At 43.9% G+C, this 15,698-nt stretch overlaps 1 protein-coding gene across 6 annotated transcripts in view; it reads right to left on the bottom strand.

Annotated features, from left to right (window-relative positions):
- LOC120825054 (myosin-10) overlaps positions 1 to 15,698 on the bottom strand; it is a 42,029-nt gene that overhangs the window by 24,004 nt on the left and 2,327 nt on the right. For all 6 annotated transcript variants that reach the window (XM_040186392.2, XM_040186396.2, XM_040186394.2 and 3 more), the window contains exons 2-4: positions 11,782 to 12,162; positions 7,259 to 7,415; positions 1,602 to 1,629 (exon numbers count right to left, since the gene is read on the bottom strand). In XM_040186392.2, coding sequence (XP_040042326.2) covers positions 1,602 to 1,629; positions 7,259 to 7,415; positions 11,782 to 12,126 — 530 coding nt within the window. In that variant the 5' untranslated portion in view covers positions 12,127 to 12,162. The remainder of the gene's footprint in view (positions 1 to 1,601; positions 1,630 to 7,258; positions 7,416 to 11,781; positions 12,163 to 15,698) is intronic.

Below are 15,698 nucleotides of genomic sequence, written 5' to 3'. Positions count from 1 at the left end.
TGCAGATTTGAATATACCAAGTCTGCACAAAATACTTTTTTGCTTTCAGAAAGAGTGAGAATGTGATGTGGCTGAGTAAAGACTGGGAGGAAAGTGTGTGACCGTCCGTCCTGTTGGCTACTGCGAAAGGACGACAGTAAAGATAATGTCAAAGACTCTGTCGTTAGCCTCACTTTCCCTCCCTGTCTGTTATTTTGTGTTTCATGCTGTTTGCAATCAGTTTGTGAAGCAAAGTCCTCGACTATCTGTATAATTGTGTGTGAAAGAATAGGTATATCTGGGTTTTGTTCAACACACTGTCACACCCCCAGACCCAGGGAACCGGGGCCCCGTCCCGGAGCCAGACCCAGGAGGGGGGCTCTCCGGCCCCTGTTGAGGGGCCTGGGCGAGCATATACTAGCTCCTGGGAGGTGGAAACGCCACCTCGCTAGCGGAGAGAGACCTGGAGCTGGTGCAAGAGGTGGAGTGGGACCAGATGCTTAGATAAAGTGGGGTTCACCTCCACGCAGGGAACTGGTTCTGGATCCGAAGCCCAAGGAGTTGCTCAAGGTGAGAGGCGTGGGGCGAAAGTGGGAATACTCACGAACCCCCGGCTGAGTGCTGCCGTGTTGGGAGTTTTCCCCAGAGAACGAGGGGGATGCAGGGAGTAAGGCGCTGATTGTTGTTTTGGTGCTTATGCACCAAACAGCAGTTCAGAGTACCCGGCCTTCATGGGAGTTCTGGAAAGGGGGCCTCTCTTTCGGTTTCTGAGGGGGTTTTGGAATACGGGAGCGACCCAGAACATGCTGGAGGGATTACATCCCCCAGAATGGGAAATCTAAATATTAACGCAAAATTTACAGCTTAAGAGTTAGGTTGATTTTTAAGTAATGTGATGTTTTCGGGTTTGTTTGTGGCAGAGATGTACAGCAGAATATTTTGTTAGGTGCGCAATACAATTTATTTTGACCTCTGTGTGTGTATAAAAGGGATACGTAACACAAACTCCTCCCTATTCACATTGCAGGAGTGAAAGTTCCTTGCATGGTTTATGTTTTGATATCCCCTCAGGAATTCTCTTTGCTGACATTCCTGTCATCTGTAGACACGAGTCACTGAAAAGACCCAGTGGGCTGTGCAGCAGACATCTTGGGCATTTCTCAGATACACATTTCACACGTATCTCAAGTAGTGACAGTCTGGTCAGTATCACTGAGATACATGATTTAAAATGACTGTTGAGGCCCAGTGCAGCTGGTTCACTTACACGGCTTTGGAACTTCTTTAATTACCAGTGAATGCATTACTGTCACTTTCATTTTCAAGTCAGGAAAAAAATACTGAAGGGAAATATACTGCACCATCTAATGTTATTTCCAAGGAGAAAAGGAGAAAAGAGACATGCATGAGAGTTGTGAATCAACCATGAACCTTATGCTGAATGTAATGCTATTCATTTGGGACACAGGGTTTGGCTTATCTCAGCAATATGAGACAAAATTGCTTCATTAACCATAACAAATATATATTAAATAAGATAAGCTAAAACACAGGTTAAGTTAACATAGAATTGAAAATATAAAACAGAATTCATGCAGTGGTGGACTGTTTTTGTAACTCACGTGCAAAGAATGGATTGGTCCTCTCGATCTGTGGGAGACAAGAAGAGGATGAAAGTCAAACCAGTGTATTCAAAAACTTTGATTGACAACCTTACAACCAAACTATTATGTCAAAATTCAAATCAGGAAATGGAGGATTTGAAGGTCAAAGTCAAGCTTAGTTAACAACCGCTTTAAATGTCACATTTTTTCCCAGCCTGTCTCATTTAAAAAAAAGAATAATATTTTTAATATTTTTGCCAGGCTGTATTTTTCACCACAGGTATTTTCTGGATGCAACGTCAGAAATGAAGAGTAGTGGCATTGTGAAGTCAGTGCACGGGAGAGATAACTGCTATGTCAGCTTTATATTGGTAAAAACACTTCCAACTATTGCACTAAATTGGGTTACTAAATTCGTTCAAACGTAAATGGCATTTCTCCACTCAGTGTTTTGTTACTTGTAACAAAGCTAAAAATATATCTGCAAAAAAAGTGGTATCTTTCAATTCACTGGCCATTCCAGTTAATCAGTGTACCTCAGATAATCACTGTACAGCTTTTATGGAAAAAAGACTGAATGTGCTAGGTTTGTGGAATATTGTATAGCAATTATAAATAGTAATTATTCCTGTAAAATGGCATGTTGACTGATGGCGACAATTTGGTCATCAACGTTCAACAGGATAATTGTGCTGGTCCTTAACTATTAGACTGTAAATTCATTACATTTTTGACAATTTATGCATGTTTATATTTTCAAGCTTACCTAATCAGCACATACATGGTTTTTGCAGCAGTGTTGACCACGTTTTATAAGTTAATGTTTTATATGTGGATGGAAACAACTGCAGTCTTATTGTCATCGTGCACAATGCAACCCCTTGTACGAAAATGGGACTGATCAGCTGATTTATTCAATTTAAGTTAAGGCTTTAACCACCTACATACAGCATGGTGAGACAAAGAGGAATACAACTTTTTTTCTTGTTGAAATAATGTCCATGTGTGCCTTGCTGAGGGCAATTTGCACTTTGATCATGTGGCAATAAAATGTAACATGAAATGCACTTCCATTAACCGCGGGGTATTCTAGCTTGGAGGGTCCTGTGAGCATGTGTGAGGCAAATCAGAGCCATCTACAACTGATATAATGGGGATGATGTCATAAGAAAAAACAACTTTGTCTTCCTGTCAATCCCCCCACAAGGACAGGGCCCCCCTTAAAGTCACATGGCTGGCTGAGCAGCAACAGCTCCAAAGATTAGATAAAAGTCATCAGACCCTCTTCACTCAATCGACTCAATGTTGCACCGTTCACGCAAAGCTAAAGCGTCAGCCCTGACACTGCAACTGTGTAAGATTCATTCAGTAAGAGCGGAAACTATGTCCCGAGTAAGTCAATACTGCGATCAGGATTATATATTAAGAGAAACCCATTCAGCTTCGGAAACAGATTGTCACATAGTGTTTAAATATGTTTTCTTTGTTATGAAGTATCATCTTAAAGTTAAAGTTTTCTAATCATGATTTCAGTAGCTCAATGAAAAGCAGGAGGTCTGTGATTTAAATCCCACAGTTAAGAGGTGGAACATCGAACTTCAACCTCATGATTTAACCACAAGGTGCAGCAGGGCACACCTGGTCCAATGCTGTGATTGTGTGACCTAATCAATCCAAGAAGGAAAAATCCCATTCATCCCTAAACTGCTCACCACTCATGTTGGGACTTTTGACTGGCTCATCAGGAACAAGATGGGTTTCCGGGCTTTGGCCAGTAACTTTCTGAAGTCAAGCACTGTAACAAGGGGAATTGGCTCCACACACACATCATGTATGACAGTACACACACACAACACAATAAGGCGACCCCGATCCTTTAGGAGCATGCCAGCGCACCCGTGCAAACACAATCCTTCAATAGCCGCCACAACTTTTTGTCCTTTTGTCGTTGCATTCACATCCCTATCTGAATCGGACACAACAGCCCTCATGTCTCCTTTATCAGCCTGGCTGCAGACGCAGCGGAAAGACCTCACTGGGAGACCTCTAATTTCCATTCCCCAATCTGCCAGCACTGCTGCAACCCTAACAACCTCTCCAGACTGTCAAGCGCTGACGTGCAGAGGATTGTGGGTCTGTGCAGATGAGAACTACCCAAACAACAGCCGTTATTTCCTTAATATTACTTAATGGTCATAAGGACTGTGTGGGTTTTTTGCATGATTGGTAATGATCTTTCCAGCTCCACATGACTCCATTATGTTGGCTAGTCAGTGAAGAAACAGAAGCTGTTTTATTGAAAGCTGAGATATGTGAGGATTTCTTGCAGCTTTGACATACAAATGGCAGCTCTGCGTGTGGTGTTTCTCCCAGTAAGGGAAGGGAAGGAGGGTGAGCTGATCTCGACTTGCGACAGTGAGCTCATTGTGAGGCTACGTCAGGCTGGTGCTGAGCCAGTGTCTGCCACTGATGGCTGATGCCTGTATCTCAAGTGCAAACACTCAGGAGCCAGAGCTGCACTTGGAGTATTGGAAATGCACTGTTCTGCAAAGTCCACCGTTGTTACATGCTACATAGAGATAATACAAATATTGTTATTAATTTTTAATACCATATATTTCTCAAAGATCTAAAATGCCATGCTATCAATACAACGCTGGTTTAAGGCTGTGATGACCAGTATCTCTGAACAAAAATCTGCATAATGATTATGCATGGACTACCACTTATATTGGATTTTCCAACCAAAAATAAAGTAGTGGGTTAAAGTATCCCATGTTGCAATTATGGGATTTGCTTCCAAGCACACTTGGATGGAGCAGGGGTGTTGGCATGAAACTTGCAGAAATCTTAAGCATTGCTGGTTTTGAAGAATCTTGGGGTCTGTAGCGCCCTGGGACGGAGCAACTATCCCGTAACACAGAGGGGGCTTGTGATTGGTTATTAGCGGTGAAACTTATGACAGGGCGCTTCAGGGGCTTTTACAGTCAGTTGATAAAAGGTTTTAAAAGTCAAAGCATTTTCAAACCTTCCATATTGGGGCTGTCATGGCAACAGATGCCTCTGGTGTGGGCTGAGGCTTCAGCCAAGGATTTACAGATGGAAACAAATGCAATGAAGCTCCAAAGTATTTAGTTTCCTAACTGAGAAGGAAAATCTGAAAAGAGAAGTAACAGTGACATTCACTTTGTTTGAGAAGCAATGACAACAGGATTTAGAATGTTATTCAAGGGATTTAGTGTCATTAATATCTACGTACGGGTTGTTACACATAAATCAGTGATGACGGGAAGTGTAGCAGCAAAACAGAGACAACTGGACTTGAGAAGGAAAATCATTGAGTGTGACAGGAAATGAAGACATACTGACAGTTATATAGACAAGCGTACCGAGAGAGACAAAACAGTCGCCATTTTAGAAGTCACCAGAAAGCCTCATGGAACATCAGTGTTTCCTACCATTACAGAGGAGTGGTTGATAAAATGAGATCAACTAAAAAAAAACTACTCAATACGCTTAGTTGGATTTAGGTGGACTTGACCGTAACAATCTGACTAGATACCAAGGAGAGGGGGGAGACAAAGACTCCCTTTTTTCCAAACCCCACCGTGGGACCTTTTGATGCACATCCACTTGGGGGCCGTCACAGCTGCGGACGCGACCGGTTCATCAACACGTGTTTTCGTTCAAGCGAGCATCAGCATTTCCTCACAGCAAACATGATCAAATGCAACTTATACGCCTGTGATTTCACCTCAGCTGAGCAGTAAGGTCAATTATTCAAAGCATCTGGACTGCTGATAGATACCAGATGTGGAGTAAGTTCTCGAGGTCTGCTTCCACACCCCGTCTTTGTTAGGCAACACCTCGTTGAACCTCCCATTTGAGTACTGCCTGGCTTCACAGCAATGCTGAGGGAATTAACAGAACGCTGTGAGGTTTAAACACCCTTCGGCCTGAAACGTGATTTGCCAATATCCTCGGCTCCAAAGGTCATAAATAATTATTTGTCTCACGCGTTCTTGTTGTTCAGATGACAACTAACACTGAAATTCTAAACATGTTGTGGGAAAGGGCTGATATTCAGCTCTGAAACTAATGGGACGATAGGGACATGGTGTTGGCAATATAGCGACATATAATATGAGGCCAGTTTTTATTTTCATTTATACTTAGACTAGTTATTGATTAATCTGTAGATTTTTTTTTTACAATTCATCAATTAATTGTTTATCCTTTGAATATTATATAAAAATCTGTTTTAAATAATAACATGTTTTTGGCACAAATGACACTTTTATATGTATAATTATTGAAGCATTACACTGGGCCATAGCAGATGATGCTGCAGGACCTTTTTATGGGAATATTAGATATCCGTAGAATTTTTCAAGCACTTTGATTTGTCTGCTTCATCAAAATCATTCATCAACACTTGGATGAAAGAGAGGGAAACCCCAGCAGCGCTTGCCTCTACAGCTGTTGCTTTATGCACCGGCTTGCTGAAATGCTCAAAGCCACAGCTGAACAGCAGCTGGCCTCCAATAATCTGCAACCTACAAACCTCATTTTGAATTAACACTGTTAACTCTGACACAAACAAAGAGAATTGGTAATCAACAGATCTCCCGCCCCCGCCCCAAAGAGCTCATGTCCATCCGTGTAGAAACGTGCAAGAAAGCGTGTAGAGGACAGAGGGAGTGAAGAAAGGAGGAGGGCGACAACAAGGAGCTGGAGGAGTTCAACAACGGCTACGGCGCCGGCTGCATCCTTGTACATTATCAGCTGTAAAGAGATGGCCTCATTCAATCAACATCACAACCAGATTCTTTAGAAATACACTTTAGAAAGAACCACTACAACTCACTATCTCAACATTTGTGGTGAAAGAGGAAAATTGTCGTATTACAGTAGTAGTATAGTGGGGCGGGGCTATTGTCAATCTACTTGTTGAAGCTACCAAAACTTCCTTTTGGGTACCAACGTGAGGAAAGCGAAGGCCGACGGAGGAGTGACGGGACTGTCCAGTTTGTCACCACCCCCACTGGTCGGCCTTCGGGATCACACAAAGCCTCTATTGTTGAGCACAATGGGGTCACCCTCTCTGTTCTCGCTGGGCTGATCCCAGTCAGTCACTGCTCAGAAAGCCTGGAAGCTCGCCAGCAACCATGCAAGGGTCTTTGAAGGCATCGTTCTGAGGGGGACTGCCTTCCCTTACAAGATCGAATGTTCCTTCAAATGGAATAAACGCGACGTGCATTCTTCAAATTACCCCCAAAAAATCACAATCTTAATGTGTAAATACAGATATCAGACATTAGGTTTGTCTACTTAAGACAATAGCCTGGTGTACAAATTGGTTGAAATGCATATTTGAAAGAAAATAAAACAAAAAACTGTAGTGTAGACAGTCCATGGAGAGCTATCAGTTCATAATAAAGAAGAAAAGACACATCCTAGTAAGTTGGCCTTAAGAGAGCCACGCACAGAGAAAACACTTCAAAACTACATTATGCCTAATTGACAAAAAAAAACAAGCGAAGTAGATGTGACCTTTTAAAAAATCGATAAACAGGAAGGCTGTCGGTATTTAAAGGCGCCCTCATTTAACAGCTCACCCCTGTATGTGAGAGGGACTGAGGCAGGTGAAGCAGCCGAACACAGCGGGGACTCACCTTGCAGCATGCACCTGTACGCAGACTCGGAGATGGCGTAGATGTGAGGGGGCATTTCGTGCCTCTTCTTGCCCCTGTACATCTCAATGATGTTCTCCGAGTAGATGGGCAGGTTTTTGTAGGGATTAATGACCACACAGAAGAGACCAGAGTACGTCTAGAAAAAGAAAGAACATGTTATGCTTTGGTAATACCAAGTTCTAACATTTTTGTACTTTTATCCTTTTACACCTACCAAACCTCGTCAATCGCTAGTTTCGGCCTGATGAATGTCTCCTTTTCATCCGTAGCTCAACTCCAAAATGTATTTTTTCTAACTTTTATTTTTGTCATGACTACCTTCACACAGAACGTGAATATCAAGAGGCAAAGAAGAGACAAACTGCATGTTAAAACGTTTTATTAGGTCCTGTGTGAATAGTTTTGATGCAAAAGTATTACATATTTTATATTTATTGAAATTTCTTTGTGGCCTGTTGCTTTGACAGTTGAAATCCGAACACAGCATACGCCTGCCCACTAGTTAGTTAATTTGACTGCGCAACGATCAAATGTATTCCAATTCACTGGGACACTCTATGGGCCAACAGATCTGTTTCGCACGCGGCCCCGTTCAGATGTGCGGATTATGCCAGAAAACTGTGCACATCTGTAGCTGGCTGGCACATGGCCAAGTGTTCTTCTCATAAGTGGCAATACTTTTTATCTGTAATGATAGGTGTCAATTTTACGCCAATGTTCTTTGACTGACTCCAGGAATCAGACGTAAGGGGCGGGGACTTTAATCTGCGACAGTATGTAGGCCCCTCGGTTGTATTATGCAGACGGATGTGTAGTCAGACAGGACAGGGTTAATCCCTCACATGTCTGCTGGAGCACTCCATTAAGTTACACTAGACGCCAGATTGAGGTTTCTTTTTTGATGACTGGGATTATCAAACCTCTCAATACAGGATTCCAATAAAAACTTTTTTTGCAGACAAATTGAAGACATCTGTCCAGACATTGAATTAAGATGAGACCGGGGGTTTCCTCCTCCTTCTGCTGACTATCCTCTTTCAATGGCAACAACTCCCTTGTGCTTTTAGTTTTTTTAACCACTTGTTTTTACACCATTACTTGCAAATTTCTTCTTCTTTTTTTTTTTGTAAAACGCACATTAAAACAATAAAATTAGGATGATTACTATGGTATACGGTGTAAAGCCCACACACTGATTGTGATATGAAATTGTATACCGCCGAGCCCTGCATTCAAATAAGGAGTTAAATTAAATTCAAAACCTGCTCACGCAGTAACGTAGCCCTCCAAGATATGCATACGTACGAGTAACAGACAGGTCTCTCTGGAGATGGTCACACGTGTGTATGTAAGGGGGGTGGGGGTAAAGTCACCACCACCAGATGGCCATCAAAATCCCCCCTCCCTCCCACGGGCAGAGGGCAGAGATGCTTCAGACACAGCTCGTTTGCAGCAACCTGGCCACGCTGAGGTTTGTTACCCTGGATTCACCCGCGGCCGCGTCGTCCCACTTGATTAATTGGGCAAAAACAGTCACACGCCTCCTGCCAAAACAAAACTTGTGCTCGCAGAGGATGTACCGCTTCCCAACCCTAACCCCCTCTACCCCTCCCAACGGTGGGCACAGCGCCAGGCAGACAGATCAGTGCACAAGACCCAGCATGGGTCCGGTGGAGAGAGGGATGACTCAGCTGGCCGCCGTGATGGTGGACCCTGGTGGGGGAGGGCAGGGGGGGGGGGGGGGGGGGGGGGGTATTTGACGTTGTGTGCCCAGACAACGTGGTGTGGTTCATTCAGGAGTTTCTACAGACTTTCTATTGCTCACTGAAACGTTTCTGCTACAATCAGCCGTCTCTGGTGATGGCTGAACCACGTAAGAATATTTGTGCTGATGAACACCGCCTTGAGAAAAGCTGTGGTGAACGGACCAGAACTCTCACACAGCTGAAAGGGTTCCAAGTCCTCAGGAAATGTCCAAATAAACGCCTGTGAACCACACGGTGCTTAGCAACAGGGCCGCAGCCTCTCTCAATGGGGAAAGGGGGAAACTTTTTCAGTGGGTCTTTGTGATTTTCAGAATCAGTGCCCCAGTATCCTTAGAAGATTTCCCAGGTAACTTAAGAAATGACTTTGCCTCACACAACACATTCTAATTCCAATAATTCCCAGACAGCCTGTAATGATTCTTAGAGCTGTGCATCTGCTTCAAATCTTAAACAGCACTTAAATTAAACAAAGTCTGCTTAATGCTGAATCAGCTGAGGAGTCCAGGAAAAGGAAAAGAAGCGTAAAAAACAAAAGAAGACTATAAATCCTGCGTGACAATAATCTATGAGAAATTAGTTAGAAACATCTTGTGGCGCCTCCATCAAGAGGCATGCCTCACTATTGTGCAACATTTCAACGCACAAGATATGGAGTTGGCGTCTCCACCTCTACACATGACAGAGAGAAAACCCAGCCAACTAATAAATGAGTCCCAATGAAGGAACCCGATGCTCCAGTGAGAGGCAGGCTTATTGAACGGAGACACAACAACCCACATTAAGCTCTGAAACCCGGAGCTTCAGGATGTGCACAATCGATGCAACAAAAAGCGCTTATAATCTTCCGTTCCGTTCAACCGTGCTCATCGGCAAAGCCAGGCGCGACCTGGTAGGTCAAACCAAATGTCAATGGTTTAGAGTGATGGAGGACAAACATTCTATGACAGCTGAATTATTTTCCCTTTTCCCTTCTCACTCCAAGAAGTTTGAAACATGACCACCATCTCGAAAATCCGCTGCCTACTGCGTGGAGGAAAGCCACCAAAGAGGGGATGTCACAGATTTACCGAGCATGTAAAGTGGGTGTAAACATGACTGTGACCCTGCAGAGGAGCAACCTTTTAAAAGACAATTGGCAGCTAATGAAGTATTAGTGTTCTATCAGAAAAAATGAGAAAAACCTGGCAGTTATTTGAGCAGACAGCTGTTGCTGATCAGTGAACACAAAGAACTATGTTAAGGCGCTAAGAGAGCCAAGAGACGGGACTGGGGTTGAAAGCGCTCTGCAAATACTGAGGAATACAAGGATATTATCTGTGCAGGATATTTTGATGACTACCCTCCTGCAGCCTGTGTAAAATGGGAGAATTGTGTTTTGAGTACATGAAAGATGAAGGTAATCTGGAACCAATAATGAACTTTCGTCAACACGTCTACAAAGAGATTAGGTATGATTTATGTGACTAAATATCCATTGACAATTATTACATTGTTCTTACGTGGACAGTAGACAGGGACCGCACAGCAGAGCTCACAGTGATGCATCCACCTTTCCACTACATCAATTATAAAGTGGTCCAAAGTTATATTTAGGCCTTCATACCACACAGCAGAATGCCAGAGAGTGTCATGTTCAGGTTGAAATTTCCTCGTGCTGCAGAGTAACATTCTCACAATAGTGCATTGTAAAGCTCTTTAGAAATGTGCATGAATAATCGGTTTTATAATCTATTTTATAAAAAATAAAAACACAAAAAGGTGCCTGCTGCAGTACAATAAATGGACCATGATGTAACCAATCTAAAATCAATATTCAATCGTAAAATGTGCAAAAACATTGACAAGATTTTTTTTTAAAGCAACGTTAACTGGTTCCAGCATGTTATGGGAATACTTGCTGCAGTTCTTCCCCTTCTATTAGTAACAGTTACGCCGTTTTTGCTTTGTATTCATCAATCAAGAAAAGTGGACTATCGACAGTGATGAAATGCTGCCTCATCAACACAAAGAAAGTGTCTTCATTGACATGTCAAAGGTTAGGACTTCATCCATAAACCCTCATTAGCTCCGTCTCAACAGCCAAGGACAGAAAACCACAGCACAAGTATTTCCAACTGCAGCACATTCCCCCAAAACAAATGTAAAAGGAGCACAAATACATGTTTTCAAATATTATTTAATGTAAACATGTTCCCCTCCAAAGCCTCTACCAATTTGGTATTCCAGCTACATGACTAGAGACACTACAAACTCTAATCTCTAATCTGCCCCGAGTAAATAATGTAGTTTAGTCGCCTTTGTGAGCGAGTGTGAACCTCTCAGCTCCTGCTTCCTGCCCGGGTCTCAGGTGGCCCACAAGCTCCGTGCACGGGCTATTCTAGGAATGCACAGCACTAAGTGGGTCATGATCACAGGGGGAATCGGCAGCTTATGGTCTGACCACGACGGCTTGGCCATTGAAGGAAAAGTGTTTATCGGTGTCTTCCAGATATATATTCGTCCTTTTAAGACTCTAGAGATTACGCTTGTGAATGAAGAAATCCTCGAGGAATTTAGAAATGTGGTAAAATTGGCTTCTAATAGGAAATACACTGAGCTAAAAGACAGTAGGTTGGAATGGTTTACTTTACATCATCCTGAGTGGTGGTGATGAATAACTTGTAGTAAAACTATCAAGAATCAGATCCTAATTCAGAAGCTGATTATAATGACAAACTTTGAATGACAGAAACTCACATAGATGAGGCCCGAGTAGTAGCGGTCTTTGAGATTGTGAAGCACGGAGGCCTCGTTCAGGCAGGTGAGTTCGGCCATGTCCTCCACTTTGCTGAACTTGGGCGGGTTCATCTTCTGGATGTCGTCCTTGCTGACCACCGCCTTCTTCCCGTTCTCGGCCAGCTCCACCACCACCTCGTCGCCGCGCTCCTCGCGGACGCTGGCGGCCTCGAAGCCATTGCGTTCCGACGGGATCCACACCAGCCTCTTGGCCGTCCAGTCGGCCTGAGCCGCCGGGTTGTAGACCACGGCGCGGTCCACAAAGAGGTACCGCTCCGGGTCCTCCTGCCCACTCCGCTGGGACATTTCGGCCGGAACCAGAAGCAGAACACACTACGGCGCCTGTGGTGAAGAGAGTAATTCTTGTGTGAACGGCAAACAGAAAAAATACTGTCCACCTCACTGCACAGATAAGACCGCTGGACCATTTATATGCCTGGCGTGCACGATACGTGGGCATGAGGACTCCTGGTAATGACATTAATAGCGCTTTGATCAGTGAACACTGTTTGTGACAGTGGTCCGAAAAGCTCAGAGCTTCCAGTTACAAACATTCGCAGGTGTGCGATAATAAAGAGTTTGTGTTTGACACGTAAGCCTTGACAGCGTTTTTTCCTGCCGTGCACGCCTCTCTTTCTCGTTTCAATAGGATGAGCATACACCGAGCTTCACTGTGTACCGCAAGACTGAACAAACCCTATGGTGCCCGCTTATGTTCTCACTTAAAATTGACATTGAAATGTTTCATCATCGTCTCCATGTTAAAATTTCCGCAGTCCCGATGGGAACTCCACGACTTTAACAACGAGGCTTCAATTAACCAACACTTACAGTTGTTAAAGTTAAATTGTTTCAGTTATCTCTCTTTACCCAAACTGATACACATTTACTAATCTACACTGATTAAATAAATCCATGTCATAACCATTTTTTAGAGTTTTACAATTAGTAAAAAAAAAAGGAATTCTCCAGTTCAGGGAAATGGTTAATTCTTTCATTGGAATATGTTATTCTTGGGTAAATTATCGATATTAAATAAATATATATATATATATATATCTATCTTTGAAAATAAAATAAATTAACTAACCATAAAAGTAATCATTAGATTATCTAATAAATAGTATTGCTTGTGTAGAATAACAGGAATAAATCTATTGCATACATTAGAAACAGCCTATTGACACCGCGGTTTGTGATTGTGGTTTAAATCAAATATTTAATCATTTTATCAGTTGTGTCCAAATTGGGCGAGTGCTACCAGCCGACACACACACACACACACACACAAGCAAGCCAGCAGAGAGAGGGAGTGAGACAGACATTAAATCCATGAAAAAACAGCAAAGTAGCAGAATTGCTCGTTGCCCGGAAAAATGTGCTTCTGAACAACCTACTGCTCCACATCTGACATACTGCAGGGCTTCCGCGTTCAATGTGAACTCGGCATGAATTGAGTGTAAGTGCAAGTTAGGGCCTTCTACGCTGTAATCACGCATTTCTCTTCTAGCGATGCACCAGAAAAAAACTTACTACAGGAAAGCATTAGAGAAGCAACTAATATTGCCAAAAGGGTGTCCTGCTCTTGTCCCCTACAATGATAACAGCCAGATATGTTAGAAGCAGAACTGCATTGGTATAACAGCCAGCAATATCTGTAATAATTCATATGTATATCGAATCGTGGTAGCACCATAACTAGCATTACGACCACTTTAATTCAACGAAGCTGCGATCGATACAGCTGAATGTAGAAGCTGATGGTTAAAAGCCTGAAGGATGAGGCAGCTCAACAAGGTGTTTCAGCTTTTACTGCAGGGCCTTCTGAAGCATCGTCTCTTCTAGACACACCTTATTATACTCTGTCAAGATATGCTCTTCTTTCCAAATAAAAATTTTGAAAGCCAAATAAAAATGTATTCTAAATTATTTGTATTCGGTCTTTGCTTGCTTTAGGGCTTTCTCAGTTTTTCCCAGTAGGACTTGTTGGGCCCACACAGACGTGTGCACTCGAGCCATAACACCTCCATCCCTGTTCATAACCAACCCACATGTACAAAAACATCACCACTCAAGCCACGGGGAACAGACTATGTTGTGCAATAAAAACAGGGCATACATGTGTGTGGTATTTACATATGTACATTCATTCATACCGTCCGCCAGGCTCCTTAGGTCATTTCTTGGAAGAATTGGACATTCTCCTGTCTAATTTCCCCGAAAATGGTCCTCCGGTCATCCTCCTGGGTGACTTCAACATCCAGACAGAGAAGTCATCTGACCTCGTACACCTACTTTCTTCCTTCGCTCTGTCACTCACTCCCTCTCCTCCTACTCACAAAGCCGGCAATCACCTTGACTACATCTTTACTAGAAACTGCTCTACCACTAACCTCTCTGTAACTCCACTTCATGTGTCTGATCACTTCTTTATCTCTTACTCCCTTCCACTCTCTATAACTAACAAACCTCCCTCATTGACTAACTCTATACCGGCTCGTCGCAATATTCGCTCCCTCTCTCCCTCCTCGCTGGCATCCTCTGTTCTATCAGCTCTCCCTTCAACTGACTCCTTCTCACTCTTGCATCCGAACGCTGCTGCAGAGACTCTCCTCTCAACTCTTTCCTCCTCTCTAGACTCTCTCTGCCCTCTTACGACACAACGGACTGGCAAATCCCCTCCGGCTCCGTGGCTGTCTCAACCGGTCCGTGCCATGAGAGCCACCATGCGAGCGTCGGAAAGGAGATGGCGTAAATATAAACGACCTGACGACCTGCTTGAATTTCAATCTCTCCTCTCCTCGTTCTCTGCCTCTATCTCTTCTGCCAAAAGCTCTTTCTACCAGTCCAAAATCGAATCCTCATTCTCTAACCCCAAAAAACTCTTCTCGATCTTCTCCAATCTCCTCGAACCCCCTACCCCTCCTCCCCCCTCCACCCTTCTTCCGGGAGACTTTGTCAACTACTTCACCAAGAAAATAGCTGACATACGCTCCTCCTTCTCAAACCCACCACCTACTTCTCGCGTCCCACCGACCTCACCTCTTTCGCCCTCACTTCCCTCTTTCACCGCCCTCTCTCCTAACCAAATTCTTACCCTAGTAACCTCTGCCCGTCCGACCACCTGCCCTCTTGACCCCATTCCATCACATCTTCTACAATCTATCGCACCTGACCTTCTTCCGTTCCTTACCTTTCTCATCAACAACGCTCTGTCATCTGGCTGTTTTCCCAATTCTCTGAAGGAGGCAAGAGTCAACCCTCTCCTGAAGAAACCCACCCTCAACTCTTCTGAAGAAAACAACTACAGACCGGTCTCTCTTCTTCCCTTCTTGTCCAAAACCCTTGAACGTGCTATCTTTAATCAACTCTCCTCTTATCTCCACTGTAACAACCTCCTTGACCCCCACCAGTCAGGTTTCAAGGCAGGCCACTCTACAGAGACTGCTCTCCTTGCTGTCTCTGAGCAACTCCACACTGCTAGAGCCGCCTCTCTCTCCTCTGTCCTCATCCTTCTGGACCTCTCTGCTGCATTTGACACGGTCAACCACCAGATCCTTATTTCCTCCCTTCAGGAACTTGGTGTCACAGGCTCTGCTCTCTCCCTTCTCTCGTCCTACCTCGATGGCCGCACCTACCGGGTAACCTGGCGAGGATCTGTGTCGGAACCGTGTCCTCTTACTACTGGAGTTCCTCAGGGTTCAGTGCTGGGTCCCCTCCTGTTTTCGCTTTACACCAACTCTCTTGGCGCTGTCATTCGCTCGCATGGCTTCTCTTACCACAGCTATGCCGATGACACCCAACTAATTCTCTCCTTCCCTCACTCGGACACCCAGGTGGCGGCTCGGATCTCTGCCTGTCTAACTGACATCTCTCAG

The sequence above is a fragment of the Gasterosteus aculeatus genome, chromosome 9 (genome assembly GCF_964276395.1).
Source record: "Gasterosteus aculeatus chromosome 9, fGasAcu3.hap1.1, whole genome shotgun sequence".
NCBI lineage: Eukaryota > Metazoa > Chordata > Actinopteri > Perciformes > Gasterosteidae > Gasterosteus > Gasterosteus aculeatus.
This window is presented reverse-complemented; position numbering and strand designations above follow the sequence as displayed.